Source organism: Ranitomeya imitator, chromosome 3 (assembly GCF_032444005.1).
Source record: "Ranitomeya imitator isolate aRanImi1 chromosome 3, aRanImi1.pri, whole genome shotgun sequence".
Lineage (NCBI taxonomy): Eukaryota > Metazoa > Chordata > Amphibia > Anura > Dendrobatidae > Ranitomeya > Ranitomeya imitator.
The window spans coordinates 819500443-819515078 of NC_091284.1; the positions used below are offsets into that span (position 1 = coordinate 819500443).

Genomic DNA, 14636 nt, shown 5'->3' on the forward strand with positions numbered 1-14636 from the left:
AGGATGTAGGAGCGGGTTTCTGTCTCTCTACAGGATGTAGGGGCGGGTCTCTATCTCTACATTAAGTAGGGGCGGATCTTTATCTCTCTACAGGAAGTGTGGGTGGGTCTTTATCTCTACAGGAAGTGGGGCAGGTCTTTATCTCTACAGGAAGTGGGGGCGGGTCTTTATCTCTACAGGAAGTGGGGACGGGCCTTTTTCTCTACAGGAAGTGAGGGTGGGTCTTTATCTCTACAGGAAGTGGAGGTGGTCTTTATCTCTGCAGGAAGTGGGGGCGGGCCTTTTTCTCTATAGGAAGTGAGGGTGGGTCTTTATCTCTACAGGAAGTGGGGGTGGTCTTTATCTCTACAGGAAGTGGGGCAGGTCTTTATCTCTCTACAGGAAGTGGGGGTGGGTCTTTATCTCTACAAGAAGTCTGGACGGGTCTTTATCTCTGCATGAAGTGGAGGCTGGTATTTATCTCTCTACAGGAAGTGTGGGTGGGTCTTTATCCCTCTACAGGAAGTGGGGGTGGGTCTTTATCTCTACAAGAAGTGTGGATGGGTCTTTATCTCTGCAGGAAGTGGAGGCTGGTCTTTATCTCTCTACCGGAAGTGGGGGTGGGTATTTATCTCTCTACAGGAAGTGGGGGCCAGTCTTTATCTCTACAAGAAGTGTGGATGGGTCTTTATCTCTGCAGGAAGTGGAGGCTGGTCTTTATCTCTCTACCGGAAGTGGGGGTGGGTCTTTATCTCTCTACAGGAAGTGGGGGTGGGCCTTTATCTCTACAGGAAGTGGGGTGGGTCTTTATTTCTACAGGAAGCGGGGGCAGGTCTCTATCTCTCTACAGGAAGTGGAGGCGGGTCTTTAGCTCTACAGGATCTGTGTGTGTGTTTTTATGTCTCTACAGAAAGTGGACGTGGGACTTTATCTCTCTACAGGAAGTGGAGGTGGGTCTTTATCTTTTTACAAGAAGTGGGGGTGGGTCTTTATCTCTCTACAGGATGTAGGGGCAAGTCTCTATCACTCTACAGGAAGTGGAGGCGGGTCTTTATCTCTCTACAGGGTGAAGGGGCGGGTTTCTGTCTCTACAGGATGTAGGGGCGGGTCTCTATCACTCTACAGGAAGTGGAGGCGGGTCTTTATCTCTCTACAGGATGTAGGGGCGGGTCTCTATCCCTCTACAGGAAGTGGAGGCGGGTCTTTATCTCTCTACAGGATGTGGGGGCGGGTCTCTATCTCTCTACAGGATGTAGGGGCGGGTCTCCATCTCTACATTAAGTAGGGGCGGGTCTCTTTCTCTTTACAGGAAGTGGAGGCGGGTCTTTAACTCTCTACAGGATGTGGGGGCGGGTTTCTGTCTCTCTACAGGATGTAGGGGCGGGTCTCTATCTCTCCACATTAAGTAGGGGCGGGTCTCTATCTCTCTACAGGATGTAGGGGCGGTCTCTATCTCTCTATGGGAAGTGGGGGCGGGTCTCTATCTCTCTACAGGAAGTGGGGGCGGGTCTCTATCTCTACAGGATGTGAGGGCGGGTCTCTATCTCTCTATGGGAAGTGGGGGCGGGTCTCTATCTCTCTACAGGATGTGGGGGCGGGTCTCTATCTCTCTATGGGAAGTGGGGGCGGGTCTCTATCTCTCTACAGGATGTGGGGGCGGGTCTCTATCTCTCTATGGGAAGTGGGGGCGGGTCTCTATCTCTCTATGGGAAGTGGGGGCGGGCCTCTATCTCTCTATAGGAAGTGGGGGCGGGTCTCTATCTCTCTACAGGATGTGGGGGCGGGTCTCTATCTCTCTATGGGAAGTGGGGGCGGGTCTCTATCTCTCTACAGGATGTGGGGGCGGGTCTCTATCTCTCTATGGGAAGTGGGGGCGGTCTCTATCTCTCTACAGGATGTGGGGGCGGGTCTCTATCTCTCTATGGGAAGTGGGGGCGGTCTCTATCTCTCTACAGGGTGTGGGGGCGGGTCTCTATCTCTCTATGGGAAGTGGGAGCGGGTCTCTATCTCTCTACAGGAAGTGGGGGCGGGTCTCTATCTCTCTACAGGAAGTGGGGGCGGGTCTCTATCTCTCTATGGGAAGTGGGGGCGGGTCTCTATCTCTCTATGGAAAGTGGGGGCGGGTCTCTATCTCTCTATGGAAAGTGGAGGCGGGTCTCTATCTCTCTACAGGATGTGGGGGCGGGTCTCTATCTCTCTATGGGAAGTGGAGGCGGGTCTCTATCTCTCTATGGGAAGTGGAGGCGGGTCTCTATCTCTCTATGGGAAGTGGAGGCGGGTCTCTATCTCTCTATGGGAAGTGGAGGCGGGTCTCTATCTCTCTATGGGAAGTGGGGGCGGGTCTCTATCTCTCTACGGGAAGTGGGGGCGGGTCTCTATCTCTCTATGGGAAGTGGGGGCGGGTCTCTATCTCTCTATGGGAAGTGGGGGCGGGTCTCTATCTCTCTACGGGAAGTGGGGGCGGGTCTCTATCTCTCTATGGGAAGTGGGGGCGGGTCTCTATCTCTCTATGGGAAGTGGGGGCGGGTCTCTATCTCTCTATGGGAAGTGGAGGCGGGTCTCTATCTCTCTATGGGAAGTGGGGGCGGGTCTCTATCTCTCTACAGGATGTGGGGGCGGGTCTCTATCTATGGGAAGTGGAGGCGGGTCTCTATCTCTCTATGGGAAGTGGAGGCGGGTCTCTATCTCTCTATGGGAAGTGGAGGCGGGTCTCTATCTCTCTATGGGAAGTGGGGGCGGGTCTCTATCTCTCTACAGGATGTGGGGGCGGGTCTCTATCTCTATGGGAAGTGGGGGCGGGTCTCTATCTCTCTATGGGAAGTGGAGGCGGGTCTCTATCTCTCTATGGGAAGTGGGGGCGGGTCTCTATCTCTCTATGGGAAGTGGGGGCGGGTCTCTATCTCTCTATGGGAAGTGGAGGCGGGTCTCTATCTCTCTATGGGAAGTGGGGGCGGGTCTCTATCTCTCTATGGGAAGTGGGGGCGGGTCTCTATCTCTCTACGGGAAGTGGGGGCGGGTCTCTATCTCTCTATGGGAAGGGGGGCGGGTCTCTATCTCTCTATGGGAAGTGGGGGCGGGTCTCTATCTCTCTACGGGAAGTGGAGGCGGGTCTTTATGTCTCTACTGGAAGTGTAGGAGTGTTACAGTCACAGAGGATGAGAATTGGGAGCGTTCCTGGACTTATTGGGCTGATATGTGCACCTAAGCTTTAACTCATTGTGGAGGATGGGTCTTGATGGTAGTTATCACCAATAGGTGGCACTAGAGAGTTTTCCCTTTCCATAAAGGAAGACTCACTTTATCCCATGGAGATTTCCACAGTTATTATTATTATTATTATTATTATGTTTCAAGATCCATAGGGAACTTATAAGGGCAGCTCATTATAGAGCAGGAGGAGCTGAGAAGGTGGATATAAGGGATCATCTACAGAATATCCTATTAAATCCCTGCTAGGAGTCCAGTGGGCGGAGCTAGTTAGTGACTGACAGCCCTCTCTGTATGCGCTGTCAGTTACTGCATAGGACCAGCACTTTTCCACTATAGATACCGTTGTACTCCAGATCATTGAGGTTAGACCCCACAATTATACATAAGTCCCCCAATACATTCCTGCGCTCTTATAAATCCTATCTTCCGTTACGCTCATATGTTCCAGACGTGAGGATGATGTGAGTTATCACCGATGGGGGGCTCCTCCACCACTCTCCGGAGGCTGCGGCTGGGGAAGCTGAAGATTGTGCGCAGACGCCTCCTGCAGCATTACGAGCACCAGCCGTTCATCTCGCTCCTGGCCGGTCTCTACAGCTGCCGATGGAAGCGGTACCAGCGCCAGAAGACGGAGCCGGGCCAGTGCTGCTGCAAAGGGGTAAGACACGTCCAGAACACTGACTTATGGCATTGGTGCGATTCACCCTTCCAATGATGATTTCTGCTCTAGTCACATCCAGAGCTGCATTCATAGATGCCATCCACATCAATCTCTACATCCTCGTGTGTATACTGTATGCGGAGGTCCTCATGCAAAAATAATAGGGCACTGTGCTAATTTTTGGCACAAAGACCAAAGTGAAAAATATCACCCAAATACTAGTGCCACATAGCGCACAAATAATATCTCCGCAAAGTGTTCGACAACAGTACCATCATTTTCACAGTATGTATTGAACAGTTCCATACGGTTCCTATACTATACAGTGGCAAAATAATACTAGTATACAGTGCGAAATAGGAGTGTCATTCCGTGCCCCCATAATACCCCCATATAGTGCTGATATAATAGGGCCATTCTGTAAATATTTATACGTAATAATAAAAACATAACAATGCCATAGAATAGCGGGTTGTCAAGATCCAAGGAGTAGTGATTGTCCACTTAGAGGTCTTCAGTTCCCCTTCCTTAGGGTGTAATGTTGTGTGTTTCCGTTTGTAGAGGGAGTCGGTGTTCTTCCTCCTCCTGGTTGCGGCTTTTTGTCTGGCCTTAGTTTTCCTGTATTTCTGGGGGGAAGCAAAGAACGACTACAATGACTTTGATTGGTAAGTGTCTCCGACAGATACAGAATGTGCCGTATAATACTACTGTGAGCTGAGAATAGGCACAAAGGCATAACGGGAGCACATGGAGAATGGAGCACAGCGACGCTGAGGCCTTACAGTGATAGCACCTCTATATACAGTAGATAACGCAGGATAATAATAATGTTTATTTTTATATAGCGCTAACATATTCTGCAGCGCTTTACAGTTTTGCACACACTATCATCACCGTCCCCGATGGGGCTCACAATGTAAATTCCCTATCAGTATGTCTTTGGATCCACCATTCACAATAGGGGATGTCACAGCTCACCTCCTCCTCCTGTACAATGACTGATAATACCTCTATATACAGTAAATAACACAGGATCCACCATTCACAATAGGTGATGTCACAGCTCACCTCCTCCTCCTTTATAATGACTGATAACACCTCTATATACAGTAGATAACACAGGATCCATCATTCACAATAGGTGATATCACAACTCGCCTCCTCTTCCTGTACAATGACTGATTACACCTCTACATACAGTAGATAACAGAGGATCCACCATTCACAATAAGTGATATCACAGCTCACCTCCTCCTCCTGTACAATGACTTATAACACCTCTATATACAGTAGATAACACAGGATCCACCATTCACAATAGGTGATATCACAGCTCACCTCCTCCTCCTGTATAATGACTAATAACACCTCTATATACAGTAGATAACACAGGATCCACCATTCACAATAGGTGATATCACAGCTCACCTCCTCCTCCTGTACAATGACTGATAACACCTCTATATACAGTAGATAACACAGGATCCACCATTCACAATAGGTGATGTCACAGCTCACCTCCTCCTCCTGTATAATGACTGATAACACCTCTGTATACTATAGAGAACACTTTCTATTGACTTGTCCGACATTTGGATACATTGCGGCATTAATGTTAGACAGTGTAACTGATGTGTCAATAATTACTTATTTATGCTGCCTTGTTAGTTTCTATATTGCACATGTTTCTCTGTTCTCCCCTCCAGGTTTTCATACAAGGGTCTGGGATACTGGTTCTTGTGGTCCTTGCTAATCCTGGTGGTGGTGGCCGTGCTGTTCACTTATGTAGCGATATTAGTGGTGAGTCTGGAGGTGGTGCTCAGGTTATGGCTGATGTGTAGAATATAACAAACCATGTAAATTTAGAATATGTAATGTATGTACACAGTGACGGCACCAGCAGAATAGTGAGTGCAGCTCTGGGGTATAATACAGGATGTAACTCAGGATCAGTAATGTAATGTGTGTACACAGTGACTGCACCAGCAGAATAGTGAGTGCAGCTCTGGGGTATAATGCAGGATGTAACTCAGGATCAGTAATGTAATGGATGTACACAGTGACTGCACCAGCAGAATAGTGAGTGCAGCTCTGGAGTATAATACAGGATGTAACTCAGGATCAGTAATGTAATATATGTACACAGTGACTGCACCAGCAGAATAGTGAGTGCAGCTCTAGAGGATAATACAGGATGTAACTCAGGATCAGTAATGTAATGTATGTACACAGTGACTGCACCAGCAGAATAGTGAGTGCAGCTCTGGGGTATAATACAGGATGTAACTCAGGATCAGTAATGTAATGTATGTACACAGTGACTGCACCAGCAGAATAGTGAGTGCAGCTCTGGGGTATAATACAGGATGTAACTCAGGATCAGTAATGTAATGTATGTACACAGTGACTGCACCAGCAGAATAGTGAGTGCAGCTCTAGAGGATAATACAGGATGTAACTCAGGATCAGTAATGTAATGTATGTACACAGTGACTGCACCAGCAGAATAGTGAGTGCAGCTCTGGGGTATAATACAGGATGTAACTCAGGATCAGTAATGTAATGTATGTACACAGTGACTGCACCAGCAGAATAGTGAGTGCAGCTCTGGGGTATAATACAGGATGTAACTCAGGATCAGTAATGTAATGTATGTACACAGTGACTGCACCAGCAGAATAGTGAGTGCAGCTCTGGGGTATAATACAGGATGTAACTCAGGATCAGTAATGTAATGTATGTACACAGTGACTGCACCAGCAGAATAGTGAGTGCAGCTCTGGAATATAATACAGGATGTAACCCAGGATCAGTAATGTAATGTATGTACACAGTGACTGCACCAGCAGAATAGTGAGTGCAGCTCTGGGGTATAATACAGGATGTAACTCAGGATCAGTAATGTAATGTATGTACACAGTGACTGCACCAGCAGAATAGTGAGTGCAGCTCTGGAGTATAATACAGGATGTAATTCAGGATCAGTAATGTAATGTATGTACACAGTGACTGCACCAGCAGAATAGTGAGTGCAGCTCTGGAGTATAATACAGGATGTAACTCAGGATCAGTAATGTATGTACACAGTGACTGCACCAGCAGAATAGTGAGTGCAGCTCTGGAGTATAATACAGGATGTAACTCAGGATCAGTGATGTAATGTATGTACAGTGACTGCACCAGCAGAATAGTGAGTGCAGCTCTGGGGTATAATACAGGATGCAACTATAATGTAATACACTGTATTTATAAAGTGTCTTTACTTTTCATACTTTCTTTCTATATGTAATCTGTTTTGCTCTCTTGTGATAGTTTGGATTGTCCTTGGGCTTCCTGTGATTGGTTACAGGGGATTTTCTTTCTATATGTAACACAATAGCACTGTCACGTGAAATCTATTTTGAACTTGTTGGTATTTATTTCTCACCATATAAAGTTATATAAAGTCCTGAATTGCTCCCTTGTTATGTGATAGATGCAGGGGGCAGATATTTTTATAACATTTATGATGCGCTCGTCTCGCTGCCTAGTTCTCCTACGGGATCGGTGACTTTCTCCCACAGAGTTCACGTCTTCTGTTATAGAGAATGAGGAATATAAAACTTTCCATAAAAGACTCTTAAAAATATAAATTTATGTGGACGGTCGGATTCAATTCCTGTATTTGATGTGGTGGAAATGTAAAATAAAACGTTCACATCTCCTCTCCTGAAATGTATCAAGAGAGAAAAATGCCTCAGTCTGGAACCCATGCTGCTTATAAATGTAATTGTAGCAAACCCTCAGCTGTGCTAGGTACAGTGGGGAAAATAAGTATTTGATACTTTGCTGATTTTGCAAGTTTTCCCACCAACAAAGAATGGAGAGGTGTGTAATTTTTATCGTAGGTACACTTCACCTGTGAGAGACAGAATCTAGAAATAAAATCCAGAAAATCACATTGTGGGATTTTTACATAATTAATTTGCATTTTATTACAAGAAATAAGTATTTGATAGAATAGAAAACAGAACTTGACATTTGGTCCAGAAACCTTTGTTTGCAAATACAGAGGTCAGATGTTTCCTGTAGATGTTGACCAGGTTTGCACACACTGCAGCAGGGATATTGGCCCCCTCCGCATACAGATCTTATCCAGATCTTTCAGGTTTCGGGGCTGTCATTGGGCAACGTTGAGCTTCAGCGCCCTCCAAAGATTTTCTTTTGGGTTCTGGTCTGGAGACCGGCTAGGCCACTCCAGGACCTTGAAATGCTTCTTACGGAGCCTCTCCTTAGTTTCCCTGACTGTGTTTCGAGTCATTGCCATGCTAGAAAACACAGCCACGACCCATCTGCAATGTTCTTACTGAGGAAAGGAGGTTGTAGGCCAAAATCTCACTATACATGACCGCAATCATTTTCCCTTCAATACGGTGCAGTTGTCCTGTCCCCATTGCAGAAAAGCACCCCCAACGTATGATGTTTCCCCCACCATGCTTCACGGTTGGGATGGTGTTCTTGGGATTGTACTCATCCTTCTTCTTCTTCTTCCAAACACGGCGAGTGGAGTTGATATGAGGGTGTTCAGGAAAGGTTCCCCTGACCCACTTCCTGTGGATTGAGAGCAATGAACCTTGGCACAGTTATTAGTCCTTCTCTACATAGGGACCACTTAGGGACACACACTCCTCCCATCTCTCTAAGCAACTGTAAACGACTCGCTTGTAGAAGTCGACAGGTTGCTCCAAAAGCTGCCTTGTGACTTCGGAAATGAGAGTCTCATCATCTGTAAAATGCTTGACCTTCAAAAATAACTTCATTGTTGGAAAAAGGTTGAAGTTGGATGGTGCGAGGTCGGGTGAATAAGGGGGATGCGGTAGAATTACAAAGCCACAGGAGCATGCTTCCATTTGGGCTACATGTGAGTCGTGAGCTGGTGCACTGTCTTGCAGAAGGCGGACATCTTTGGTGAGCGTGCCACGTCTCTTGGCTTTGATGGCCTCCCGCAGTTTCCGCAGCAGTGAAGCATAGTATGCCCCAGTGATCATTGTACACTTTGCTAGGAAAGCCACAGCAGATTCCTGACAACCTGCATACCTGCCATTACATATCTTATGGGGGTTGTCACTCAGCTTTTTCAGATTTCTGAATGGCAAAATTCAGGACTGTGGGAAAGCTGAGTGACCACTCGCATTTGATTGGGGTACATCTTATCATCTTTGGCATACATTGGGACTGGATTAATATAAGTATTTCTTGTTGTTTTTTTTAGGTTTTGGCAGTATGTCTGCTTTCAGAAGGTCAGCAGCTTTACCTGCACTGGAGCCATAAGGTAATTAATGACAGTAATCTTCTGCCCTGATTAGAATGTTCTATATAGTGGTCACAGCTCCCTTTACTGACACAAAGCTCCAAATCCTCTTCACCGGCATAGAGACATGATAATATTCTATCAGCCAGTATCCACCACTAGGGGGAGCTCAGGAGCTTACCACATACTGATGCATCGAGCTGTGTGTATACGCAGTGTGTTCCTGAGCTCCCCCTAGTGGTGGCTGCTGGCAAACACAATATTCTCATATACAGTAATTCTATCTATACAGGGAACATATAAAGGTAAATGCGCAAATCCATCTGCATGGAATTTTGGACCTAAAACCACAAGATGATTCTTATCTGTCCCAATGACATTTTTTGCATTTGCTTTGTTTCTGACCGATGTGCTTTCCCTTTGCCAGGGTGGGATGCTGTTTGTCTTTATTTTCTTTATTGCTGCCCTTGCTGCTTTGTCTAATTTATGGGGAGAGGAATGGGCAGCTATTCGCCTCTCGTTCCAGGTAAGCGGTCCTTTACAAAGGGGTACATAAACAATTCTGCCATTTTTGAGAATGGAAAGTTATGTGAAAAATTTCTGACAGAATGCCACTACTACCAGCAGAATAGTGAGTGCAGCTCTGGAGTACAATACAGGATGTAACTCAGGATCAGTAATGTAATGTATGTACACAGTGACTGCACCAGCAGAATAGTGAGTGCAGCTCTGGGGTATAATACAGGATGTAACTCAGGATCAGTAATGTAATGTATGTATACAGTGACTGTACCAGCAGAATAGTGAGTGCAGCTCTGGGGTATAATGCAGGATGTAACTCAGGATCAGTAATGTAATGTATGTACACAGTGACTGCACCAACAGAATAGTGAGTGCAGCTCTGGAGTATAATACAGGATGTAACTCAGGATCAGTAATGTAATGTATGTACACAGTGACTGCACCAGCAGAATAGTGAGTGCAGCTCTGGAGTATAATACAGGATGTAACTCAGGATCAGTAATGTAATGTATGTACACAGTGACTGCACCAGCAGAATAGTGAGTGCAGCACTGGAGTATAATACAGGATGTAACTCAGGATCAGTAATGTAATGTATGTACATAGTGACTGTACCAGCAGAATAGTGAGTGCAGCTCTGGAGTATAATACAGGATGTAACTCAGGATCAGTAATGTAATGTATGTACACAGTGACTGCACCAGCAGAATAGTGAGTGCAGCTCTGGAGTATAATGCAGGATGTAACTCAGGATCAGTAATGTAATGTATGTACACAGTGACTGCACCAGCAGAATAGTGAGTGCAGCTCTGGAGTATAATACAGGCCCAGGATGCCCACAGGATAATAAATGCACTTTTTACATATATAATTTTTTTTTTCTATAGATAATCTGTAAAATATTATTCAAAGATGGACATACCTTTGTTAAAAAAGTACATCCATATTGTATGAAAGTTGACGGTCGCTGCGCTGTGTCCTCCTGTTACACTGTCACAAACAGATGAATCCTCAGTAATGCCCGGTATTATGTTTCTGATCCAGGTGACGGCTCCGTACCTCCATATTGGCTCTCTGGCGGTAATGACCCTGCTGTCTTGGCCAGTCGCACTTTATTTTGTCAGGATGAACACAAGACGTAAGTGTTACTAGTTGGTGGATAATGTCTGCTGTGTTACTTTGTATTCTTGGCCCCAGAAGGTTCCAGGATGAGAAGTTTGTTGCTGCCTTCGTCCGTACCGCCGACCATTACAGAATGGTCAGATGTCAGGAAAAAGCAGAGACCTCTAAAGGTACCTTCACACTCAGCGACGCTGCAGCGATACCGACAACGATGTTGATCGCTGCAGCGTCGCTGTTTGGTCGCTGGAGAGCTGTCACACAGACCGCTCTCCAGCGACCAACGATGCCGGTAACCAGGGTAAACATCGGGTTACTAAGCGCAGGGCCGCGCTTAGTAACCCGATGTTTACCCTGGTTACGAGCGTAAACGTTAAAAAACAAACACTACATACTTACCTTCTGCTGTCTGTCCCCGGTGCTCTGCTTCTCTGCACTGTCAGCGCCGGTCAGCCGGAAAGCAGAGTGGTGACGTCACCTCTCTGCTTTCCGGCTGACAGGCGCTGACAGTGCAGAGAAGCAGAGCGCCGGGGACAGACAGCAGAAGGTAAGTATGTAATGTTTGTTTTTTAACGTTTACGCTGGTAACCAGGGTAAACATCGGGTTACTAAGCGCGGCCCTGCGCTTAGTAACCCGATGTTTACCCTGGTTACCAGTGAAGACATCGCTGGATCGGTGTCACACACGCCGATCCAGCGATGTCAGCGGGAGATCCAGCGACGAAATAAAGTTCTGGACTTTCCCCAGCGACCAACGATCTCCCAGCAGGGGCCTGATCGTTGGTCGCTGTCACACATAACGATTTCATTAACATTATCGTTGCTACGTCACAAAAAGCAACGATATCGTTAACGATATCGTTATGTGTGAAGGTACCTTTAGACTTTCCTCTATGCCCCGAGGTTGTCACGGGATCTGTATTTAGGAGGGGTTCAACTTACAGTGTTTACCCTGGGGGTCTGTATGCTGAGAGGGGGTATCTGGTGTAGGGTCTTTATACTGGGTGAATCTGGTCTGGGGTGTGTATGCAGGTGGTCTGGTCAGGTAGTCCGTATGTAGGGGGATCTGTATGCCGGAGAATCTGTCTGCAGGAGGATCTGTATGTAGGAGATCTGTATGTAGGGGGATCTGTATGTAGGGGATATGTATGTAGGGGGCTCTGTATGTAGGGGAACCTGTATGCAGGAGGATCTGTACGTAGGGGGATCTGTATGTAGGAGGATCTGTACGTAGGGGGATCTGTATGTAGGAGGATCTGTATGTAGGGGGCTCTGTATGTAGGGGATCTGTATGTAGGGGATCTGTATGTAGGGGCTCTGTATGTAGGGGGAACCTGTACGTAGGAGGATCTGTACGTATGGGGATCTGTATGTAGGGGGCTCTGTACGTAGGAGGATCTGTATGTAGGAGGATCTGTATGTACGGGGAACCTGTATGTAGGGGGAACCTGTATGTAGTGGGATCTGTACGTAGGGGGATCTGTATGTAGGGGATCTGTATGTAGGGGCTCTGTATGTAGGGGGACCCTGTATGCAGGAGGATCTGTACGTAGGGGGATCTGTACGTAGGGGGATCTATATGCAGGTGGATCTGTGTGCTGGTGGATCTGTATGCAGGTGGATCTGTATGTAGGAGGATCTGTACGTAGGGGAATCTCTATGAGGATCTGTATGTAGGGGGCTCTGTATGTAGGGGGAACCTGTATGCAGGAGGATCTGTACGTATGGGGATCTGTATGTAGGAGGATCTGTATGTAGGGGGCTCTGTATGTAGGGGGAACCTGTATGCAGTAGGATCTGTACGTAGGGGGATCTGTACGTATGGGGATCTGTATGTAGGAGGATCTGTATGTAGGGGAACCTGTATGCAGGAGGATCTGTACGTAGGGGGATCTGTATGTAGGAGGATCTGTACGTAGGGGGATCTGTATGTAGGAGGATCTGTACGTAGGGGGCTCAGTATGTAGGGGGATCCTGTATGTAGTAGGATCTGTACATAGGGGGATCTGTATGTAGGAGTAACTGTATGTAGGGGCATCTGTATGTAGGGGGAACCTGTATGTAGGGGGAACCTGTATGTAGGGGGAACCTGTATGTATCCGTACGTAGAGGGATCTGTACGTAGGGGGATCTGTGTGCTGGTGGATCTGTATGCAGGTGGATCTGTATGTAGGTGGATCCATATGCAGGTGCATCCTTATGATGGGGATCTGTATTTTGGGGTATCTATATCTGATGGTCTTCTTTGTGTATTTAGGGGAACCTGGTTTAGAGTGTGTATGCGGGGAGGATCGGTCTGTACACAGGGGGATCTGGTCTAGGGTCTATGTATAGTGGGATCTTGTCTATGGTCTGTATATAGGGGATCTGGTCTAGGATCTGGTGTTTGTTCTGCTTCTGTACACAGGGGTATCTGGGATAGGGTTTGCATACAGGGGGTGTCTGGTCTATGGTCTGTATACAGGGGTGTATACAGGGGGTGTCTGGTCTAGGATCTATACACGAGGATCTGGTCTATGGTCCGTATATAGGGGATCTGGTCTAGAATCTGGTGTTTGTTCTGCTTCTGTATATAAGGAGGATATGTTCTCGGGTTTGCATGTGACATATTATATGGGTCCTTTGTGCATTTACCTTTCGGCTTTATATATACGGTAATACTGCATACTTCTCAGGCGACGGGTTTAGTCTTGATCCACTAGATCTGATCACCAGATTAATCATCATCAGGTTTTGCATTTTTCATCCAAATAAAAAAAAACAAAAAACAAGCAAAATTCTATTTGATTTATTAAAATGATAAAATATTCCACAGTGTGTTCTGCTACTGCTGCAGAACGCTGATCTCACATTATGGAGGAACATGTTGATTTTGTGTTTTTCATTGTTAAACAATTATGTGGATAATTCATGTGAAGAGCAAACCTCCGGCTCGTTCTCGCTGTGCGGGGTCTGTATATGTACGCTCCATGTGTGTAATATAAAGCGCACGGCTCACACTCCTACGCATCTATAGAGAACAGACCCTCGTCCATGAGGCTGGAACACCCAAAAATAAATAGACACCAGAACATATTCCCTAAATAAACAGACCCAAAAAGAAAAGCCCCTGAACAAACAAGGGACCCGAAATCAGACCCTCTAAATAGAAGCTCAGCCCCTTTAAAACAAAACCTTAAATCACATCCTCTAAAAATATACAGACCCTCAGACTAAATCTTCTAGGCTAATACAGAGCAAAGACCCCTAAACAAATACAGACCCCAGACCATATTCACCAACTTTATACAAACTCCAAACTAGACCCCACCTAAGCAAATACAGACACCAGATAAGACCCCTAAACAAACACCCAGAGCAGATGCCTAAGATAATACAGATTTCAAACAAGACGAGACCCCCTAAACCCGTGTTTCTCAACTCCAGTCCTCAAGACCCCACAAACAGGTCATGTTTTCAGGATTTCCTTAGTATTGCACAGGTGATAATTTCATCACCTGCACAGGCAGTAATTCCATCACCTGTGCAATACTAAGGAAATCCTGAAAACATGACCTGTTGTGGGGTCTAGAGTACTGGAGTTGGGGAACACTGCCCTGAACAAATACAGACCCGAAACCAAACCCCGTTTTTGTAGCGTTTCTCCCTTATATTTGAAAAAACAATTTTTTTTTTTAACTTTTACTTTTTTTCTTGTTTTTCCCAGTGTCTCAGCTGATGATCATCAGTCCATACATTGCTGTGCTGCTACTCCTGTATTTATTACCACTGGGAATGTATTCCCCCTGCATAAGGGAGAAAGGGTCGCTTGGGGCGAAACCCTTGCTGATAGGGCACCGGGGATCACCGACGGTA

At 46.4% G+C, this 14636-nt stretch overlaps 1 protein-coding gene across 1 annotated transcript in view; it reads left to right on the plus strand.

Annotated features, from left to right (window-relative positions):
• The window catches only part of GDPD4 (glycerophosphodiester phosphodiesterase domain containing 4), a 94616-nt gene that overhangs the window by 41995 nt on the left and 37985 nt on the right, over positions 1-14636 (plus strand). The window contains exons 2-8 of the mRNA XM_069759368.1: positions 3638-3847; positions 4412-4515; positions 5557-5650; positions 9102-9161; positions 9568-9666; positions 10707-10800; positions 14488-14633. Coding sequence (XP_069615469.1) covers positions 3665-3847; positions 4412-4515; positions 5557-5650; positions 9102-9161; positions 9568-9666; positions 10707-10800; positions 14488-14633 — 780 coding nt within the window. The 5' untranslated portion in view covers positions 3638-3664. The remainder of the gene's footprint in view (positions 1-3637; positions 3848-4411; positions 4516-5556; positions 5651-9101; positions 9162-9567; positions 9667-10706; positions 10801-14487; positions 14634-14636) is intronic.